Below are 21,290 nucleotides of genomic sequence, written 5' to 3' on the forward strand. Positions count from 1 at the left end.
TGGAGTGAGGAAGAAAGGGAGAGGGGTCAAGTTTTCAGAAAAGACAAGACTTCACTTGGAGATACTAACATCTAGTGTTTCATCTGTGCTTGGGAGCAGCCCTTCCTATACTCATGATTTACCATGATGGGCAACTCTTAGAAAAGGCCGAGATCATGAAACAAAGCTCTTATTTCTCTTCTTTTTTGTTTCTTTTTCCTTCTTTTTCTTTTCTCTCTTTTTTTCAGAAAAAAAAAAAAGGCTAGCTATGATGTGTAAATATTCCACCTCTTTCAGTGATCTCACTGTGCCACCATCTAAGCAATTGGTGACTGATACTAACTAGTATGAATGTAGTTTGTGGGAAACTGAATATTCCAGTGTAAAATAGGAGATCAAATACCCTTATCTGTAAAGTAGGGGTATCAGGCCAACTGATCGATATGATTGCTTTGGTTAAAATTCTCTATTTGTCAAGCGTTTATATATGTATGTAAATACTTTCACTTTTTCCTCTGATCTCTGAGGAAGTATATTAAGTCTCAATTTGTCACAACTTCCCAGGGGTGACTCTTAGTTGAAATGTCACTGACAGCTTGTGGTTTGGACCTTTTTTTTTTTTTTTTTTTAACTCCAGGCAGAAACAACTAGAAGCCCTTGAACAACTGCAAGAAGATGCTGTCAACCAGGAAGCTGACCTTAGGAAGGTCCACGGAACCAGCCCATGGCTGGAGGACGGAGAAGAGCAGGTAGGGTGGCCTTTGACTACTTTATATTCAAAGGGAAGTTTCCTCAGATGTCCTTGAAACCATGAAGTAAAAAACAGAGGAGGAACAGAAAAAACAAAAAACAAAAAAAACAAAGAGGAACTGCGAAGTTCAGTCCCTGGCGACCAGCATCGCATGGAGGAAGTAACGGGGAGTTGTAAAAGAGGCGGTGTCAACAGCCTACTGATGAAAAGAGGCATCTTTGCAGAAAGAGGCAGCTTGACATATCAGGACTTTTACCGCTGAAGAAATAGCTCAGGCATACAAAGCCCATGCAAACACAGAATTGCAGAAGTTCAGTAGAGGCTTATCACTTCCCTGAGAAGAAAAGCACATTTTCAGTTTCGTGTGCATAGTAACAGTGAGCGCTCAATTGCTTTCTTTCCTGGCCACCCTGCTAAAATCCAGCATTAACTGTACGTGTCCAGGTTGAGGATCGAGATCGGGCAGCCCACTCAGCCAGTGACAAAGCTAAGTCTTTGCTGCATAAATTAGAGGACACAATTTCGGAACAACGGAATCTTCAGACTATAAATACTGAGTTAGTGAATACATGCCAGACACTTGAGCGGAAGACAAGAAAATTGAAAAGTGAGTAGCAAATATTTGTTATGTCCCAATTCAGTCCACCTGAGAAAAAAGACTACAGCCGTTTTTGTAGATTACAGCTGCTGTATTATTATTGCATTTATGACAACCAAATGGTTCCAGAAGGCAGAGTTGTGGGCTTCCAGAGAGGCTTGCCTAGTGACTAAGTAGATTGATTGAACGATTAACTTTCCCTTTCAGATCTTTTATTATGAGCTAGATTTGGCCCTGACTGCTATTTCTTTAAAAATTAAAGTTCTCAATATCTGTAAAAGTAAACAAGGAAAAAAATCTTGTATGCATGGGATATTTGAAATCGCAAATAGCTTACATATTCTACTCTGATTTTATTAGCTCACTTGTACTCAAGACATGGTAGAAAAGGACCTGCCTCTCTATTTTCTTTTAAGTAGTTATCTTAGGGGGCAAAATACTTACCAATTCAGTGTATCCAAATATTAAATATATGAGAATGCTTTTTAAATTTTAAGGTGTTCTTTACATATATATTTTGCTTTAAAAAATTAGAATATTTAGTATTTTTCTGTATTACCTAAAAGTAGATAAATGTTTACTAAGGATTTAGTTGAAGAGACAATTGTCAAATGACAGTTGGCAGATTATTCATAAGCTTATTTTATTCTAGAAAGATAATTTGGTAAAAATAAAGCTTACTTATTTGAGCATTTATCAGACAATTGCCCTTATTTGGCTAGCTTTTTGTTCTATCTGGCCAGCTAAATATTCTTTTTAGAGACAGTTATTGGTTTGGGTGACAAACAAATGAATTATAAGCTTCAGGTGAAATAGAGATGGAGATTTTCAGTCTTGGGTTTGTTTGTTTTGTAGCCTTTCTATTGCTCTCTGAGAAAGCTGTTTAAAAGTTTAAAGGACTTGGCTAGTTCTAACATAACAGTAATTATTCAATATTTTATTATAATTTTTAAACCTTGCAGACCTTGCTGGTTTTCAGTAATTCTAACTATCAGTTTACTTTACTCCATCAGACAGTGTGTGGCTTTAAATGACATAATCTATATATTATTTTATGATTGCTCAGAAGGTATTGGAGAAGGTTCCCTTGTGATTAGAAGTGTTCATGTTGAGACGTGAATAACAAAGCATTCCAAATTTGGCTTATGGTATTTTTGCTTTAGACACTGTGCTTAGAGGACTAATCTTTTGCTTCAGTTATATTTATCTTTGATTAAATCAGCATTATACCCACTGTTTTATAAAAATAAGAATTTATCTCCTCCTCCAACTCCCCCCACCTTGATTTCCTTATAGTACCTTGTTGGAAGAGTCAACTTTTTAAACTTATTCCAAAATATACCTTCTTGATATTATGAACTTGCTCTTGTCTTCCCCAGTTTATTGGTCCAAACATTATTAAAAACAGAATATGAAAGCTACCCTGAGTTGCAGGCATGTGTTTTTGTTTTTTTGTTTTTTTGTTTTTTTTTCTGGCTGAATAAAGTAGAGTGGATGTTTCCTTTCTATCTTGAGTTTCTCACAACCTGCCTGGCTTTTTGAACTTCTTGTACTTGATTGTATCTTTTGCTGCCCATAGAAGGCTTACATATCAAGATTTTACCCTGAAGACCATTTACTTGTGAGGATTTTTCTAACAATGCCCTTTAAAATCAACCTTGCAACAAGAGGGAAATTTAGGTAGCACATATTTTTGAGACGTTCTGTACAGCAGATTTTCCAGATAGACTGTGAATAAATGTCAGCGAGGTAGGACAGTTATCACATAAACACATCCTGGCACATTCCACCATTACCACTGCCACCACATGCTGTTTGAATTCTGAGTCAGACTTTTGAATTCTGAGTCAGAAAATAAAAATATTCAAATCCATTTAGCTCTTCTGAAACTTTCTGTTTAGCTTAATACATTTATTAAGTGTTTAAGGCAATTACTTTCTGTTGTATCTAAGAATGGTTCATTAGCAAATTGGGTGCAGATTCAGTTATTTTGTCCAAATGTTAAGGTCAACGACAGTGTTCATAAACTGAAACTAGGAAGTTGTTTATGACATTTGATTAGAAGTCCTGAACTTAATATTGAATAAGTAATATTCAAGCTTTCAGCTGCCACCAGGACTAGACTTATTTCTTTTTTTTTTTTTTTAAATTTTTTTTAACGTTTATTTATTTTTGAGACGTAGAGAGACAGAGCATGAGTGGAGGAGGGACAGAGAGAGAGGGAGACACAGAATCGGAAGCAGGCTCCAGGCTCCGAGCCATCAGCCTAGAGCCCGACGCGGGGCTCGAACTCACGGACCGCGAGATCGTGACCTGAGCTGAAGTCGGACGCCCAACCGACTGCGCCACCCAGGCGCCCCTGGACTTATTTCTTAGTGTACATGCTTTCCTTCATGAAATATGCCATTATAACTGCTAAGTTTCTGGAATGATTCCTTACATATTTTCTTTCTTTTGCTTCTTACCTACATATGTATCTAAGTATCTTGTTAACAAAGGCCATTCTAGATGTATAAATGGATTTTTGTTTTGAAAAGGGAATAAAAAGGCTTCTTAGATCTAGGGTATTTACCCAACACATTAGAGTGACTCTAATGTACACAAAACATAGACCACTTGATCTAATCCAAGCTATCACCTCTTTGCTGTTCATCCTCTTCTTGCCCCTGTCCCACATGAAATCTTCATTGAGTCCCTGATGTAATCAATGATGAGGGAATTAATTTCTTTTAGACATTGTAAATATTTCCTTGGCAAGAGAACCCGAGAAGCTCCTGTATATCATAAATTCCTTATTTGAGCGTAGTGTTTCTATTAACTTTATAGTTTAGAGAAGGCTTTCACCTAGATGATCTCACTGGAAACTCTCTTCTGACTTGCTGTCCCTAGCATGAACGGCATGAGGTATGGGACAGATAAGAGCCATCTGGCTTTGAGGATGGATGCAAGATGAGGGCCACTTGTCTTGAGCCGCTAGTACACAAGAGGGAAATGAGACAAGAAAGAAGGGTTCACGTGATTCACACACTTAAAGATATGTGTTGAGCTGAGAACCGAGGGAAAAACCCAAAGTCAGAAAAAGCTTGCTCAACAGCTCTGATGGGATGGGGGACTAAATTTTCCCAAATGTAGGATGCAGAAATGGATGAAATAATCTAGGAGGCAGTATAGCATAATGATTAAGAGCATGGTATTTGAAGTCAAACCTACATTCTGATTCTAAGTCTACAAATGAGAAACTGGATAATGTTGGGCAAATCACTTTACCTCTCTGAGTCTCCGTATCCTCTTCCAGAAAATGCAGTAGTTTATAAATAACACATGCAAAACACTAGCTAGTGCTTGGTCATACCTGGCAGAGTCTGTTCTGATAGAGTACGTTTCTCCCACGTGCATTACCTCATTCACCATCGGCAAATGGATAATGACATGTGAGCATAATATGGAAGTTATGTCGTTTCATTCGTGATTTCCCTGGGAATAGGATCTGGGTTGGTAGGCATGGAATTGTAACCTTCGACAGGGAAGGAAGAAGCATTCGGCTTTGGCTGCTGAGAGGCAGCAGGAGCCCTTTCAGCTTTACTTTAAGAAAATTAAAATCAAGGGTCTGCACCTGGGCCTCCCTCCCCAGAGAGGTGCACCCAGCCTTGCAGAGCTCTGGCTTGTGGCAGACTGTAGTCCCTCCTGTGTTCTCTTTAGCAGTCCTGCTGCCCGAGAGTTCTACTTCCATCTGCATTTTCTTAGCACCCCACCAGCACTATCCCATTTAAATGTCGCCAGCTCTCCATGCTTTTGTTATTGTAGTTTCTATTATCCTGTGAGGCAGCCTTTAGTCAGTCATCTTAAGATGCATGTCTCAGTGATCCAAATTTTCTCCCAAGGCACTAATAGTTTATAATTGTGTTGGTCAGTGCTCTGGTTACAATGGTACATGTGCGTTTTTAGTGATCTCTCCCGAACTGTGTTTATCTCATAAACTCAGTTATTTTTGGTCTTACAATTTTTATGTTCATTTTTTGATGCACAATTAACCTATCCTGAAATGTTCAGATCTTAAGTGTAGTGTTTAACCAGTTTGCCAAATGCACATCGAAACACAGAACTTCTATAACCCCAGAAAGTTCCCTTGTGCTACTTTCCAGTTACTGTCCTTCTCCCACCTCCTCCACTACAGGGATCAGCCTCTGATCTTTCTTGTTTTTAAATTTTTATGTATTTTGAAAGAGAGAGTGTGTCTGAAAGCAGGGGAGGTACGGGGGGGTGGGGGGGAGAGGAAGAGAGAGAATCCCAAGAAGGCACCGTGCTGTCAGCGGAGAGACCTACATGGGGCTCGATCCCACCAACCAAACCATGGGATGATAACCTGAGCTGAAATCAAGAGTTGGATGCTTAACCGACTGAGCCACCCAGGTGCCCAGAATCAGCCTCTGATCTGATTTTTATCCCCGATGGGTTAGTTTAGCTTCCAGAATTGAGATATTAAGTATGTACTCTTGTTCGTGTCTGTCTTCTTACTCTCAACATAATAGTTATCTTACTATTTTATTTCTCAGTGGTATGCCATTTTCATGACTGAACCATATTTCTTTATATGAACGTTCCACAATTTGATTATCTTTCCTCCTATTATTGGACATCTAAGTTATTTGCAGTTTGGGGGTGTTATGGAGTAAGCTGCTATGAATATCTGTGTATAGGTCTTTGTAGGGACGTATGTTTTTCTTTAACTTAGGAGAAAGATCTATCTATGAGCAGAGTTGTTAGGTCGTAGTGTAGCTGTAACTAGCTTTTTAAGAAACTGCCAGTTTTCCATAGGGTCAGTAACATTTCACACTCTCACCAGCAGTGTCTGGGAGTTCCAGGTGCTCTACAACATCAACGTGTGATGGTATCAGTCTTTTTGTTTTTTGCCACTCTCCTGTGTATCTTGTGATTTTCATTTTTGTGCTGATTGGCTGTGACATATCAAAGTCTTTTGCCCATTTGCAAATTAGGACGTTTGTCCTTTTGTTTTTGAGTTAGAGGATTTCTTGACATATTTTGGAGACAAGTCCTTTGACAGACATATGTGTTGTAAATTATTTTCTCCTTGTCTGTGGTTTTCAATGAAATTTGATGTTTTTTAATACATGCTTTTATAGAACATGAGGTGACACATATATTGTGTTACAAGAGTCCATACTCCTTAAATATCAACCATCACTGATAGCTAACATTATTATAGCTCTAATTCTATGGCTTTAAATTAGCAACAGCCAATTAATTGCAGGGCCTTTGCCCGAAAGCCTCATTGCATAGTCATTTGGAAAGTTGTTTTGTCTCAGCTTCTTCAGAGGCAAAGTATCCGAGACACCTGGTCCCATCCTATATCACAGATGGCAACAGCAGGGGATACAGTGGCCATTGTTTTATTTCCTTCCATGTGAAATCTAAATGTCCTAGAGACATGGCAGATCCAACTCCAAACACATAAAAAAGAATGCAAAGGTGAATGCAAATTAGGGTCATAAAGGCAACATGTTTTGCCTTATAAAACATATGGAAATACTTGCTACACATTTCACAAAACATCTGTTGAAATAAGGTTTACAATTTAAATGTCTTGAGATGGACTATTCCTAAAACCCAAGATTGCCTGGTGGGAAAGCAGATGGGCAATTTAGGCAGCCTTCTACTAGCTCATTATTTCTTGTGAAACACAAGCTTAATTGGAAAATCCAGAGACAGTGTTTTGGAGATATATTACCTTCAGAGACATAATATTGGCCACTTCTAAAAGGTTTGGTTGCTATTGCTTAGATGTAGGTCTGGAGAAGTTTAGGGCTTTATTTAGGAATAGAGTTAACACAGAGAATTTTCTAAAATTGAATCTTTACTGGAGTTTTAAGTATTAAAAACTAAATAATTTTACTACTTAAGTGTGTTAGAAATTTTTAAAAAGATAATTTCCTCCTGGTGGGCCCAGTAACACTGTGTCAAGCTTAGTTGCAAAATAAGTAATTTTTACCAAAAAAAGTCTTACAAAATAGAATTTTACTTATTTTTTCAAGCCTTTTTTCCTAGAAAAAATAATTTCATAGATTATGTACTTTTCACATATATTAACATTCTTTTCATGGTTCAGAATTTCTTCAGGCTATTGAGATATAAAACTGTTGGTCTTTAAAATAAGCACCAGATTCACATGTGTTTTGGACACCAGAATATTTGCTGTTAATTTTCCTGGCTGTTAGTGATATAAAAAAAAAAAAAAAAGAAAAGAAGGAAAAAAAAAAGTGGCAGCTATTAATATGTCTCCATCTAGCAGAGCTTCCTACCCTCATTTGTTTTTAATCATCTGTGGGCTGAGAACACAGTCAGAGCTTGTGAGATTTATAGATAAATCCAGAGCCTACTGCATGAGTGGAAGCGTGAGGAGTTGCCACATGAATAAAGGGCAGGCATATCAACATCTATTTTGGTTCAAAAGATTTGGGCCTGTTTTCTGGTTCTTGGCTATATTTCAAAGAGTAAGGATTGTCAAATAAGTGATATGTTACTATGTAGCTCAGGGTTAAAAAGGTATTTTTTTTCTTCATTTCTGTTGCTCCAGAGATGAGAATTTCGAAGTTACTAGGAGACAGATTTCACTTAAGTAGAAAGATAAATATTTTTAATTGCACGAAAGAGTACACCGAGTTGAGCATTATCCTATGCGTCTGATCCCAGCTCCATGCATACTGAGTCATCATTGAAATCCTCTGGACAACAACGTTCTCATGATCTCAGATGTACCTGTAGGATTCTGGGGCTCCCATCACTCATAGCTCCAGCAGAAGCTGCTTGGAGAGAGGATTTCTACCTTGTAGGCAGTTGGACTGATGACCTCTCAGGTGTATTCCTATGTGAAGGTGAAATAATGCTATGACTCACCTCTAGAAGACAATTGCATCTACCAAGGTTAATTTTAATACCCAAGAGTGATAGTGGTTTAGCCTCTCCAACCTTTGTTCTCTGTATCCACTGCCCCAGGACATGATTTGAGAACAGTGTTCTCAGAAGTCATTGCTTTTCCCTCTCCTTTCCTCAGGCCCCAAATTTAAAACTGTTAAAAGTTTATGAAATTAACCAGGGGAAAAAGCGGGTTACTAACGTCCATATTAAGCAAGCTGGTTATGAATTCTTTTTATAGCAACAGTTGAGTCACTGAGAAAGAAGTTAATTAAAGGACGACGCCATGGCTTACCGTTTCAGGTAAAAAACAAACAAAAAAACCTGTGATGTGTGTTTACTGTGGGGAAGAGGTCCAATCTGTGTAAGGTTTTGAAGCTAATTTATAATAGATAATGATTTTGATTATAAAATTAAATAACCAATTTAGAAGAAAATCCTCTGGGGGACTTTGTTCTCTTATGCACTGAAAGCATTTAGCAAAACAAGAGGGGAGAACTCACGTTAGTGAATGGCTTCTAATAACATCTTTCAAAGAAGAAACATTTGAGAATTTATCTATTAGCAAAGGGCCAGTTTTTTAGTCTTAGGCACCTCCTTTCTGATACTGTTGAATGTGTACTGTTGGATGGGCTGGGGTGGTTATTGTCTCTTATTTTCTCCTGTTTGAATTAAACTTTCAACTCCTTTCTGTCTGGATATCTCAATATATCCATGGCAGAGTTCAATGTATTTCTTTCCCTCATGATACTTGGTGAATTTCTCCTTTTTGTTCTTAAATGAGGAACATAAGGAAGGGTAAGTTTGGCACTGGGGGGGAGGGACTGGAGAAGGGAAGAAAGAGAGGGGTGATGTCTGCATGTATCTGTTTCCAAGGGTGTATTGCAGGCACATCTGTTTAAGTAGAACAAAAATTATTCATGTGGAGACTAAGCTAGGCAGAGTGCCTAGAAAGCCCCCTATAATAAATTGAAGTGGAAAAACCTCCACATCCAAAAGTTCTCTAATCATATTAGGAACACCAACACGATTTTATATTATAGCATAACTGTGATCAATATGTATCTACCTCTTGGATGAGGGCCACAATTTGATAGCTATAAAATTTTCATAGACACCATTTTCACTACACTGACATGTCTCCACCAAGCTTCTTTGGCCTCTGCCTAAAGATTTCAATGACAGAGCCCTTGTGTTTCCTGTCCCTGATCGTTGGATTTCATTTCTAAAACAAGTAATGAGGAAAAGAAAATGAAAGCTTTACAATTACAAACCTCTTCCCTTAAAGTTGAACACTAGAAAGAACTGGCCAATAACTACCCTCCTCAGGTAGCATCATATCTTCTCTTAAGCATAATATGTTTTGCATCTTTCTTTGACTCTGTCATCATTCTGTCTTTGAATATGTTCCACCATTTTCTCATGACAGAGCTGTTTAGATGAAGAATTTCCTCACTATGATCCCCTGTCCTGCACGGATGGAATTCAACAACCTCTTCAAGAACAACTGGTAAGTTTAAGCCTTTTGAAACGATTTAAGAGCCTGTTGCAAACCACTACTATGCCAAAATAGAAAGTTAAGTCCAGTATGTGTCAGTAGTCTCAGAACTCTAAACTCTACCACTTTTCTTTGGGAGATTATGAGATGAGGCAATGGATTCCTATTCTTTTTCTTTATCACACACATGCATACAATGCTGGTAGACCCTATGGTATGGCAATATTTTAAATTTGATTGTGGTATCATGATGAAATATTGTATAACTAAGCTTGCCCCTCACCCATACCTCTTTCCTCAAAGCTCTTGTTTATATGAGAATGTCGATTATTGGGAATTGATATAATTCTGTTAAATTATTGAACTGTGATTTTTAATGAGAATTATAGTTTACCCACAGGGTAAAGTATACCTTTTGTTCAAGAGGATGAAAGCTTTCTTACTTGACATCATTTATTTTCTTCTGGACCTCTCTCACAGGGTTGAGACCGGTAATAGTCTTTCTGCCTTTGGAGATAAAGAGAGTAGATAATGAAACATACTGTTACATGCCTTTAGATACCTAACAGTACTTAATTTTCTCTTCAGAAGCAGTGTTGCCATAAACAATATAGCAGTCAAGAAGCAAGAATACATCAGGCACCCCTGACTTTCAAACATACATGCTGGTACACACCTCTGCTGGGTAAGCATGGATAGCCCCCCTCTTATACCCTGTCAGGCATGGCTGAGGGTAGGGCTCTTTTTGAATGGGAAAATAATCGCAATTATATTTGTACAGAAAAAGTTGTTGAATACTTGGATATTTATCCCAGAATTCAGTCAACAAACTTATGTTTGAGCACTTACTCTGTACAAAGCACCGTATTATGTGTAATAAAGAATCAATCTTAAAATAGCTCACAGATTATCAGGGAGATTAGAATGGGCTCAGAGGGGGTACCTGGGTGGCTCAGTTGGTTAAGTGTCTGACTCTTGATCTTGGCTTAGGTCATGATCTCACAGTTTGTGGGATCGAGTCCCACATCGGGCTGTGTGCTGACACATGGAGCCTGCTTGGGATTCTATCTCCCCCTCCCTCTCTGCTCCTCTTCTGCTTCCGCGCGCGCGCTCTCTCTCTCAAAATAAATAAATAAACTTAAAATATATATATATTAAAAAAAAAGAATGGGCTCAGAGAAGTCTCCATAGAAGAAATGAGAGTTGAACCAGGCCTTGAAACATGGGTTGCATTTGGAAAAGCAAAAATCATGGACAAGGTATTCTGAGGAGAATGGCATGAGGGAAAAACAAAGTAAAACAGAAGTAAGAATGCAAAAGCTTCAAATGTTTGAAGAAGAATCAAAGCTGGACAAGTCATTTTGGAAACTGGAGTTTGGCTGGGATATAGTTGAATATAAGTTTGGAGCAAGTTGCAGGTTACATGTGGGCTATTATTCAAGGCCAGGCTAAGGAGAATGAGCTTTATCTTAGGAAAGGCTCAAAGCAGTGACATCTCTCATCTCTCATCACAAGCTAGATGTGAGTGAAAGCAAAAGTTAATGCCTGGTTCTGAAATGACAAGAGAAATGGGATGGTTATCAAATAAAGTTAAGAAGAAATAAATAGAAAGCAGAGTGATCTGTGGGTCATTTCAGGTGGAGAAGGGAAAAGTGCTACCACTGCTAATGGCCTTTTTGTATCATACAACAGCTTCGTGCTTTCTCTAGATGACTTTGTTCACACTAACCCAGGGGTAGTAACGTGATCACAATGTCAACAGTCCCTATAAGTGCCTGCTGCATGCCAGGCACAGTTCTCTGCTCTTAACATTGCTGTTACCTCCTTTAATCATCACCTCCCTGCTAGGTAGATGCTAATGTCATTTCCATTTTAAAGATAAGGAAACAGGGGCACCTAGGTGGCTCAGACGGTTAAGTGTCCAACTCTTGATTTTGGTTCAGGTCATGATCTCATGGTTTGTGAGTTCGAGCCCTGCACTGGACTCTGTGCTGACAGTGCAGGGCCTACTTGGGATTCTCTGTCTCCCTCTCCCTCTGCGCCTCCCCCACTCATGCTCTGTTGCTCTCTCAAAATAAATGATAAATAAATAAACAAACAGAAACAGTGAGTTAGTAATTTGCCTAAGGTCATTTTGTCATTACTTACACTTCATATGTAAGTAAACTGAGGCTCAGAGTGGTTTAGTTATTTATCTAGGTCACACAGCTAGTATGTGGCCAAGCCAGGATTTGAATTAAAAATTTGTGATTGACTCCAAAGCCTGTTTTTTTCCATTAAACTCTTTTTCCTATACTCAGAAAAACACATAACAAGATGGTTTTCTCCAAAAAACAGTTTGTCACCCTATTTCTTTCATGTCTTTAATGACTTCTAGTCACAGCATCTGACAATTTTCTCTTCAGGAGTTGGTAAGCTGTCTCTGTAAAGGGCCAGATAGTAAATATCTTAGGCTTTGCAGGCTATATGGTTTCTGCAGCAACTATTCAGCTTTGCTGTTGTATCACACAAGCAGCCATGGACAATACTGAATGAATGGGTGTGTCTGTGATACAGTAAAACTTTATTTACAAATTAGGCTGGATTTTACCCTCTGGTTGCAAATTGCTGACCCCTTTAATTGCTTAGTAGGCAGGGATTTTTCTGCCCCCTCCCCAACTTGCTTTAAAAGATTGGCATTTTCACTTCATACAACGAGGCATCAAGGTGGGGGGGAGGGTTATGTTAAAATAGAATTGAATTGACTTCTGCTTTTTCAGAAATAGTTCCATCTCTCAGGAGGGAAAGAATATGTATGTATGTATGTATATACGTAAAATATAGTTTAAACCAGAAATAAATTTCTGTTTTTATTCTTTTCTGTTCTGCAGATGCCTTGCATCTAGAGAGTCTTACAGTGATTCCAAGACTGGAGTTGACACCTTTCTCAGGTGTAGCCAACCGAATCCAAGATGCATGTGAAAGGCCCAACCATGTGAAAATAGAGGATGGTGCTTTGGATGTGACTAGAAGACACAAGTAAGTTAAAAGAGCCAAATATATTTACCCTATTCCTATTGCCTAAGCTTTTTAATCAGTTAAACTTTTGAATCCTGAGACCATAATGTGTTAAGTAAGAAGGTTTTATTGTGGAACTTATCTAACTTTCTGAAAATTGACAATTTTAAAGGTATCTCTGTAGTTTTCTTGAAGTGCAGTTTTCTTGCACTTTGAATTCCGTAACATCCATTCTAAAACGTAAAAAGACAAATTGGGCTACCCAAAATGTTTCCCAGGTTTTAGGAATATAATATATACTGCTAAGTTAACTTTTTCAGATAGGTTTTGATCACATTTCTATTCCTTCTTCTTCAAGGTTAATGAGCCTTTGCAAATCCTTATCCCCACATCCTCTCTCTCCCCAGGCTCCTCTGTGCTCACCTTTCTGAGTACACAGACTGACCTTCCTCAGGAAAAGTTTGAAATGTCAGTGGGGTTTGTGAGCACTATCCACCCCGGTGAAATTTCCTTTCTGTATCAAGGATGCAGAAACAAGACTTTGAATTGCAAATTCTTTATTTCCATTTTTGGCTAGATTCTCTATGGTTTGCCATCTCTCTCTGGTGGAGCTTGGAGCTGGCTTTCCTTATGTCTTACTAAAACCATGAACTTAATTAGAAATTTGGTTAAGCTTAGGCAGGGAAGGGAAACATTTGGTATTGGCTGAAATTCTCCGTCTTTCCATCAGGAGTAAGGAGCTTTGTTTTCTGTTGCCAGGTGCCCAGGCCCTGAAGTTGGCCCCCACTCAGGAACAGATCTTTCAGGTTGCCTCAGGATGAATGATGATCTAAGGATGGAAGTGAGCATTTGATTATATTTCACCTCTATTTTTAGTACGACCATATCCTGGTCCTCTTCTATGGTATATTTTTTTGAAGTATTATGGACACTCTTATAGCCAGTGAGAATCTTATACCACAAAACACAGATGCATGAGAAATGTCAACCTTTCTTGACAAGAAATTACAATTCAGTCATGTGGGGGCTTTCTACTCCTTCTGTAGTACAAGCTAAAGGATAAATAGACAAAAGGAGATTTTGGTGAAGTATGCTGAATATTTTGTTTGAGAGGCAGGCTGATTTGGGACTTAAAATTTACTAATGACTATAAGTCTTAGGTCTCATTGTCTGTCTAAGAATTGAAGTCAAACCTAGATAATCTTTGAAGTGCTGGTACTTTGTAAAAAGTCACAAAGTAGGGCAGTGCCCAGAGAGTATTCATTGCTGCAGTTAGGTGCTAATGGTACTTTTCTACCAAAAAAAGAATAACACTAAATAACACGTCATTTAGGCAAACTCCCCAGGTTATGGAGATATGTATGGAGTGATCCCTCTGTCTACAGCTGAAACCACGTTCCATAATTTTCTCAGTCAAAAGGAGCAGACAGTTCTGTTTCAGGATCTAACAATCCAGTATTCTTCCTTTTTTTAATTGCTTGAGATATAATTCACATATTAAACAACTTATTCAGGTAAATGCTTTTATTAATTTTTTAAATATAATTTATTATCAAGCTAGCTGACATATGGTATATACAGTGTGCTCCTGGTTTCAGGAGTAGATTCCCATGATTCATCGCTTACATACGATATCCAGTGCTTATCCCAACAAGTGCCCTCTTCAATGTCCATCACTCATTTTCCCCTCTCCCCCAGACCCCCCATCCACCTTCCGTTTGTTCTCTGTATTTAAGAGTTTCTTATGATTTGCCTCCCTCTCTGTTTGGAACTATTTTTTCCCCTTCCCTTGCCCCATGGTCTTCTGTTAAGTTTCTCAAATTCCATATATGAGTGAAAACATATGATATTTGTCTTTCTCTGACTGATTTATTTTACTTAGCATAATACCCTCCAGTTCCATCCACGTTGTTGCAAATGGCAATATTTCATTCTTTCTCACTGCCAGGTAGTGTTCCATTGTATATATAAACCACATCTTCTTTATCCATTCATCAGTTGATGGACATGTGGGCTCTTACCATAATTTGGCTATTGTTGAAAGTGCTTCTAAAAACATTGGGGTACACATACCCCCCCATGAATGAACACTCCTGTATCATTTGAAGAAATTCCTAGTAGTGCTATTGCTGGGTCATAGGGTAATTCTATTTTTAATTTTTTGAGGAACCTCCACACTGTTTTCCAGAGCGGCTACACGAGTTTGCATTCCCACCAACAGTGCAAGAGGGTTTCTGTTTCTTCACATCCTTGCCAACATCTGTTTTTTTCTTGAGTTGTTAATTTTAGCCACTCAGATTGGTGTGAGGTGGTATCTCAATGTGGTTTTGATTTGTATTTCTCTGATGATGAGTGATGTTGAGCATCTTTTCATGTGTCTGTTGGCCATCTGGATGTCTTCTTTGGAAGTGTCTGTTCATGTGTTCTGCCCATTTCTTCACTGGATTGCTTTTTAGGTGGTGAGTTTGGTAAGTTCTTTATAGATTCTGGATACTAACCCTTTATCTGATATGCCCTCTGCAAATATCTTTTCCTGTTCCGTCAGTTGCCTTTTCGTTTTGTTGATTGTTTCCTTTGCAATGCAGAAGTTTTTTGTCTTCATGAGGTCCCAATAGTTCATTTTTGCTTTTAATTCCCTTGCCTTGGAGATATGTCAAGTAAGAAATTGCTGCGGCTGAGGTCAGAGAGGTTTTTCCTACTTTCTCCTCTAGGGTTTTGGTGGTTTCCTGTCTCACATTCAGGTCCTTTATCCATTTTAAGTTTATTTTTGTGAATGGTGTAAGACAGTGGTCTAGTTTCATTCTTCTGCATGTTGCTGTCCAGTTCTTCCAGCACCATTTGTTAAAGAGACTTTTTTTGCATTGGATACTCTCTGCTTTTTCAAAGATTAGTTGGCCATACATTTGGGGATCCAATTCCGGGTTCTCTATTCCATTGGTCTGTATGTCTGTTTTTGTGGCAATACCGTACTGTCTTGATGATTACAGCTTTGTAATACAGGCTAAAGTCCAGGATTGTGATGCCTCCAGCTTTGGTTTTCTTTTTCAACAGTACTTTATCTATTTGGGGTCTTCTGTGGTTCCATACAAATTTTAGGATTGTTTGTTCTACCTCTGAGAAGAATGCCTGTGTAATTTTGATTGGGATTGCACTGAATGTGTAGATTGCTTTGGGTAGTATTGACATTTTAACAATATTTGTTCTTCCAATTCATGAGCATGGAATGTTTTTCCATTTCTTTGTGTCTTCTTCAATTTCTTTTGTAAGTTTTCTATAGTTTTCAGCATACAGATCTTTTACATCTTTGGTTAAGTTTATTTTATGGTATTTTAGGTATTTTATGGTTCTTGGTAGAACAATTAACTGCTTTTAATTAAATTCACAAAATTGCACAACAACCATCAAAATCAATTTTAGAACATTTTGATCATCCCATAAAGAAACCTCATACCCATCAACAGTCTATCCCTTCTTCCCACCAAACCCTCAGTCCTAGGGAATCACTAATCTACTTTCTCTGTATATGCATTTGCCTATTCTGGATATCTCATATATATGGAATAACCTCTTGGGGCCAACTTCTTTCAGTTAGTATGATATTTTCAAGTTTCACCATGTTGTAGCATGTTACAAGTACTTCAATCCTTTTTATGACTGAATAATGTTCCAATGTATGTCTATATCACATTTTATTCATCAGCTGATGAGTGCTTGGGTTGTTTCAATTTTTTACCTATGTAAATAATGCTACTATGAACTTTAGTGTATAAGTTTTTCTGTACCCATATGGTATCCTTTTGGGCATATACCTGGGAGTGGAATTGCTACATCGTATGGTATCTGTAATATTTCAAGGAACTATAAAACAGATTTCCAAAGTCGCTGCACCATTTTATATTCCTGCAAGTAATGCATGAGGATTCCAGTTTCTCTACATCCTTGTCAACATTTGTCTCTTTTTTGATTATAGCCATCTTGGCAGGTGTGACGTAGGTTTTGATGGTTTGGGTATGCATTCTCCTAATGACCAATGGTGTCGAACATCTTTTCTTGTACTTGTTGACCAATGTGCTTCTTCTTTGGAGGTATATCTCCCCAGATCTTTGCCCGTTTAATAAATGGGGTTCTTTTCACTGCTAAGTTATATGACTTGTTCTTATTATTCCTTTTAAGTGTGTGTATCTGACATTTTTCTGTTCCTTAATACCCATCCTATTGAGTAGCTAAGAAAAGGAAAGAAAAAGGAAATGAATCTATTTTGCTATTAGTTAGCAGTCATTGTAAGTTTAATGAAGGAAGTTGAACTTGGAAGCTTACAGGATGTTTGGTTATTAGTAATTTCCCTTTTATCTGGCAGTGATTTTACCAAGAATGGGGAAGAAACAAACATCACTTGTGTACCAGGTACTTTGTAGGAAAGCATTTCCACATGCCATGTTATTAATCTTCTCTGCAACTTTGGTAGGCATTCTCGGCTTTTACAAATGACACAGCTGAAGTTCACAGAGGTTAGTAACTTCCCCAAGATCACTCAACTGGTAACTAGCAAATGTGGGATTCAAATTCTTGTTTGTCCATGTTCAAAAAATAAGCCTTTCTCATGGCTCCTCTTAGAATACTGAATTTAGAACTTTCACTCATAATAATTGATCATAATTACCTTGAAAGTAGTTTTTTGGCTAGTAAATGAGCTTCTTTATTTATCTAAAAGGATCTCCAAATACACTGTCATTAGGCTATGTGACTGAGTTTTGGTTTTTGTTGTTGTTGTTGTTCCCCCTCCCCCCACCCCCCCATGGTCTTGATGCCATTAAGAAGCAGGAGCTAATACATCACAATGGAAACTCCTACCCAACATTCCTGGGGAAACGTATAGGTTCCCTGAAGGTTCTCATGATGTATTCTGTGCCATTTCTTCTAGAGTCCCCAGGAAGCAGTCTGTCTGCTGCACTTGGCAGCTGATATCACTAATTCTCGCTGTTCCCTTTCCAGGTTTCTTCTCCCCTGAAGAATCTCTGCAGCCTGTTCACTGCATGATTCACTCTCTCATGAGAGTAAATCCTACCTTCCTACCCCTCAACTCCCCCCACTTCATAAGTAATAGAAAATTCTCCTTAGAAAACAATTTTCTAAGCATTCTCATTAATAAGTACAGGGATTTAGAATGAAATGTGAGATAAAAATTGCCAGAAAATGTAATCTGTGTTTATCCCAGTGACCCATAAATTATGGTATTTTTCTTACGTCTTTGGCTTCAAACTCTAGGATTTTTGTCACTCTTGAGAGCCTTCATAACAAGCAACTTGAACCCACGAGCTGTGAGATCATGACCTGAGCTGAAGTCAGACACTTAACCAACTGAGCCACCCAGGCGCCCCTGAACATCCGTATTCTTAAGAGGATCTATCTGAGTGAGCAAAGGACTCTAATAAGATTATTATCTCAAAAAGAACATCTCATAGTAAATAATTTGGGGCCCAGCTTAAGACATTTTTGGGAAAAATGGAGTTACTCTACTGACCCAGAAAATTCATTTATTTGGAATATTGCAGAAAAAAAAAAGAGAATAAATTATTTCTAAACCTCGCCTTTTAGAGATTCAGACTAAAATATTTATGATATCTGGGATTTGCATCAAAACAATGCAGGGGTGGGTTTAGTGGGTGACAAAACAGAGTGGCCACAGGTTGGTAATAGCTGAATCTGCAGAACGGGTACACAAATTTTACTTATTCTATTCTGTTACTTTTGTATTTATTTAAAATTGTTCTGGTAATGATTTAGAATTATAGCCACATCACATAGGCTTTGGAATCAAGCAGGCCTGGATTTAAGACTGGCTCTATTACTTGTTCGCTGTGTAAACTTGGACAAGTGGCTTAACCTCTCTGAATTTTCTTGACACCCTCCTACCCTCCCACCCCGTGAAACAGAGATACTAGTTTTCAGGGTTCTTTGGAGGATTCAAATACACACATACATGCATTACATGTACGCATATGCATAAAGCAATGGCTATGTTCTGGCCTAACCAGTCCATGGGAACAAACCAAATCAGTTATATTTAAAGAAAAGACAAACCTTAATTCTGTTTCCCCACTCGGTGATGAATAGGAAGGCCTTTCTTCTCCATGGGGTCCTGTCTCAACATTTCCAAGAGCCTCTAGGGGTGTATACCAATATCTCCTAATGTCCTTCAGGCCTGACCAACTAGTGAGTCCCAGGGCAGGATGCTTCAATTCCTGAGAGGCTTAGGGGAAAGGAAGCTGGTTTCAGCACTCACATCTCTGCAGGCCTTTTGTTTGTGACCCATAATCCCCACACGCCCTCCATGCTTAACTCTTTGGAGCTCTGTGCCTGATCACCTTAGTGATCTTTCCTCCCCGGCCAGCAGAGAGGATTCTCCTTTCTTGTCTCAGTACTTCAGCGCAAGGTCCTTCTACAGTGTTGGGGGGTGGACTACTTGTGATGGGATTGTTAAAATGACCCTCTCTGTGTCAAGGTGCATACAGAGATAAGCCAGTGGGCTGGGAGGCACAGTGGCCAGGAGCCGTCTCCCACTGACTCCAGTACTGTGGCTCCCGTCAGTGGGGGGGGCCCCAGCGGTCTGTTTAGCCCGACTTCCTCAACTCTTCCTCACTCTTGGCAGTTTCTCTCCAGGGCCCAGTTGTCTCTCCTTGTAGTCTGTCTTCTTTTTCTTAATCACATGCTCCCACCACGGAGTCTGACCAGCAACCGAAGAGCCAAACTGGGCATGTGCCTAGGTACCTATGTGTGTCCCCACACACTCAGAGAATTAAGGAGCTTCATGAAGATCCATGACAATGAAATGGATTCTCCTCGGGGCACCTTGGTGGCTCAGTCGGTTAAGCGTCTGACTTCGGCTCGGGTCATGATCTCACAGTTCTTCGTGAGTTCGAGCCCTGCGTCGGGCTCTGGGCTGACAGCTCGGAGCCTGGAGCCTGCTTCAGATTCCGTGTCTCCTTCTCTCTCTGCCCCTTCCCTGCTCATGCTGTCTCAAAAATAAATAAACATTAAAAAAAAAAAAGAAAGAAAGAAATGGATTCTCCTCTTTACCTACTTCAGTCTCAGATCTGACCCCACCAAGACACTTTATGATGTATGCAAAGTACCTGTTTCCTAGTGAACACTCAGAAAGCAGCTATAGCTGTCACCCAGAATCAGAATTATCAGCAGTGTGAAGCTCAAAAGATCCCTTCTCATGAGCATTATGTAATGTGTAGAATTGTCAAACCACTATGTTGTCTACCCGAAACTAATAAAACATTGTATGTCAACCATAGGTCAATGAAAAAAAAAAAAAAAACAAAAACAATACCTTGTCACAATCAGAGGATATGAAGATGAATTTCTCTGTTTTTAATTTGGCTGTTAAAAAAATAGGTCTTTGAGGTCTCCTCCATGTTATTACATGTTTTTGTCTAAGATATACTATCACTAGGAGGAGATGATTTATGAGACAAAGGACAGAGTCAGTTTTGAAATATCTCAGAAGATTTTCTGGTCATTGTCTGTCATAACCTTGGAGAATAAATAACATTGCCAGTTGCAAAATTGGAACATATAGAAGTTGACTGATAACTGTACTATAAATGAACCTCAGATTGGTAGGTGTGTCCTGTAGATCTGAGGGTGTGGTGTCCTTTTAGGTACAAAAAAAAAAAAAGCTTGTGAGGAAATTTAGTTTTGTTTAGGTTATAGTAGTTGTGATCTTTTGGTATTCGATTTTACATTCTCTTTCCACAACATTGAAACCAACACTGAGTCAAGGACTTTTTTTTTTAAGTTAGAATGAAATAAGCCTATATATAGACTCTTTTCAGGTTTTTTCCTCAGAAAACCGTATGAATTTATTGGAGTAGTACTGATCAATAGTAAAAATTAAAATAGATCTAATAGTAAAAATTACATTGGTAACACAAATGGAAGGTCTCTGGTCATAAAATCTATAGCTAAAGAAACATTTTATCTAAAAGAGCAAAAATAAAGTAATCCTGGGAGATGATCTAGGCCTATTAATTACTCTTACTAATAACCTAAATATTAATAATAATAATAATATCTTATTCTTCATATTTTTCTATCTAAATATTGAGATAATCCTGGTGTGTGTGTGTGTGTGTGTGTGTGTGTGTGTGTGTGTGTGTGCATGCCTGTGTGCGTGGCCTGCGTTTGCTGACCCAGCCCATGGGAGAATATGTCTCACTTTGTTCCATGAGTACCTGGCTACCCCACCCTCCATTAGACGCTTGCTGTCAGAAGCAAATGGGCTGGCCACGGATTTTCATGTAAATGTTATGCAGGTTGCTATTTGAATGACTTGCACAGGAAGAACATTCTTCCTGCTCTATGCTGTCGACATGTGTTAGACTCATTGACTTGAGCCAGTCTTCTACATGTAAGTAAGTCTGTCATCTGAACTTTCTTTTTCTTGCTTTTAGTCAGTTTCTTAACTTGTCTTGGTTTTAAAATATATCCAGAAATTTATCTTTTTCATGATCTGCCAAGTATTTATA

At 38.5% G+C, this 21,290-nt stretch overlaps 1 protein-coding gene across 3 annotated transcripts in view; it reads left to right on the plus strand.

Moving 5' to 3' along the window:
- Nucleotides 1-1,155: 1,155 nt before the first annotated feature.
- IRAG2 (inositol 1,4,5-triphosphate receptor associated 2) overlaps nucleotides 1,156-21,290 on the plus strand; it is a 51,876-nt gene continuing 31,741 nt past the window's right edge. The window contains exons 1-6 of one of the 3 annotated variants that reach the window (XM_060658131.3): nucleotides 1,156-1,337; nucleotides 8,500-8,561; nucleotides 9,688-9,768; nucleotides 10,348-10,441; nucleotides 12,627-12,774; nucleotides 13,513-13,594. In XM_060658131.3, coding sequence (XP_060514114.1) covers nucleotides 13,571-13,594 — 24 coding nt within the window. In that variant the 5' untranslated portion in view covers nucleotides 1,156-1,337; nucleotides 8,500-8,561; nucleotides 9,688-9,768; ... (1 more) ...; nucleotides 12,627-12,774; nucleotides 13,513-13,570. Of the gene's footprint in view, nucleotides 1,338-8,499; nucleotides 8,562-9,687; nucleotides 9,769-10,347; nucleotides 10,442-12,626; nucleotides 12,775-13,512; nucleotides 13,595-20,914; nucleotides 21,173-21,290 lie in introns of those variants that run through there. The other 2 variants (XM_060658132.2, XM_060658133.3) reach the window with 2 other exon arrangements.

Source organism: Panthera onca, chromosome B4, assembly GCF_046562875.1.
Source record: "Panthera onca isolate mPanOnc1 chromosome B4, mPanOnc1 haplotype 2, whole genome shotgun sequence".
Classification (NCBI taxonomy): Eukaryota; Metazoa; Chordata; class Mammalia; order Carnivora; family Felidae; genus Panthera; species Panthera onca.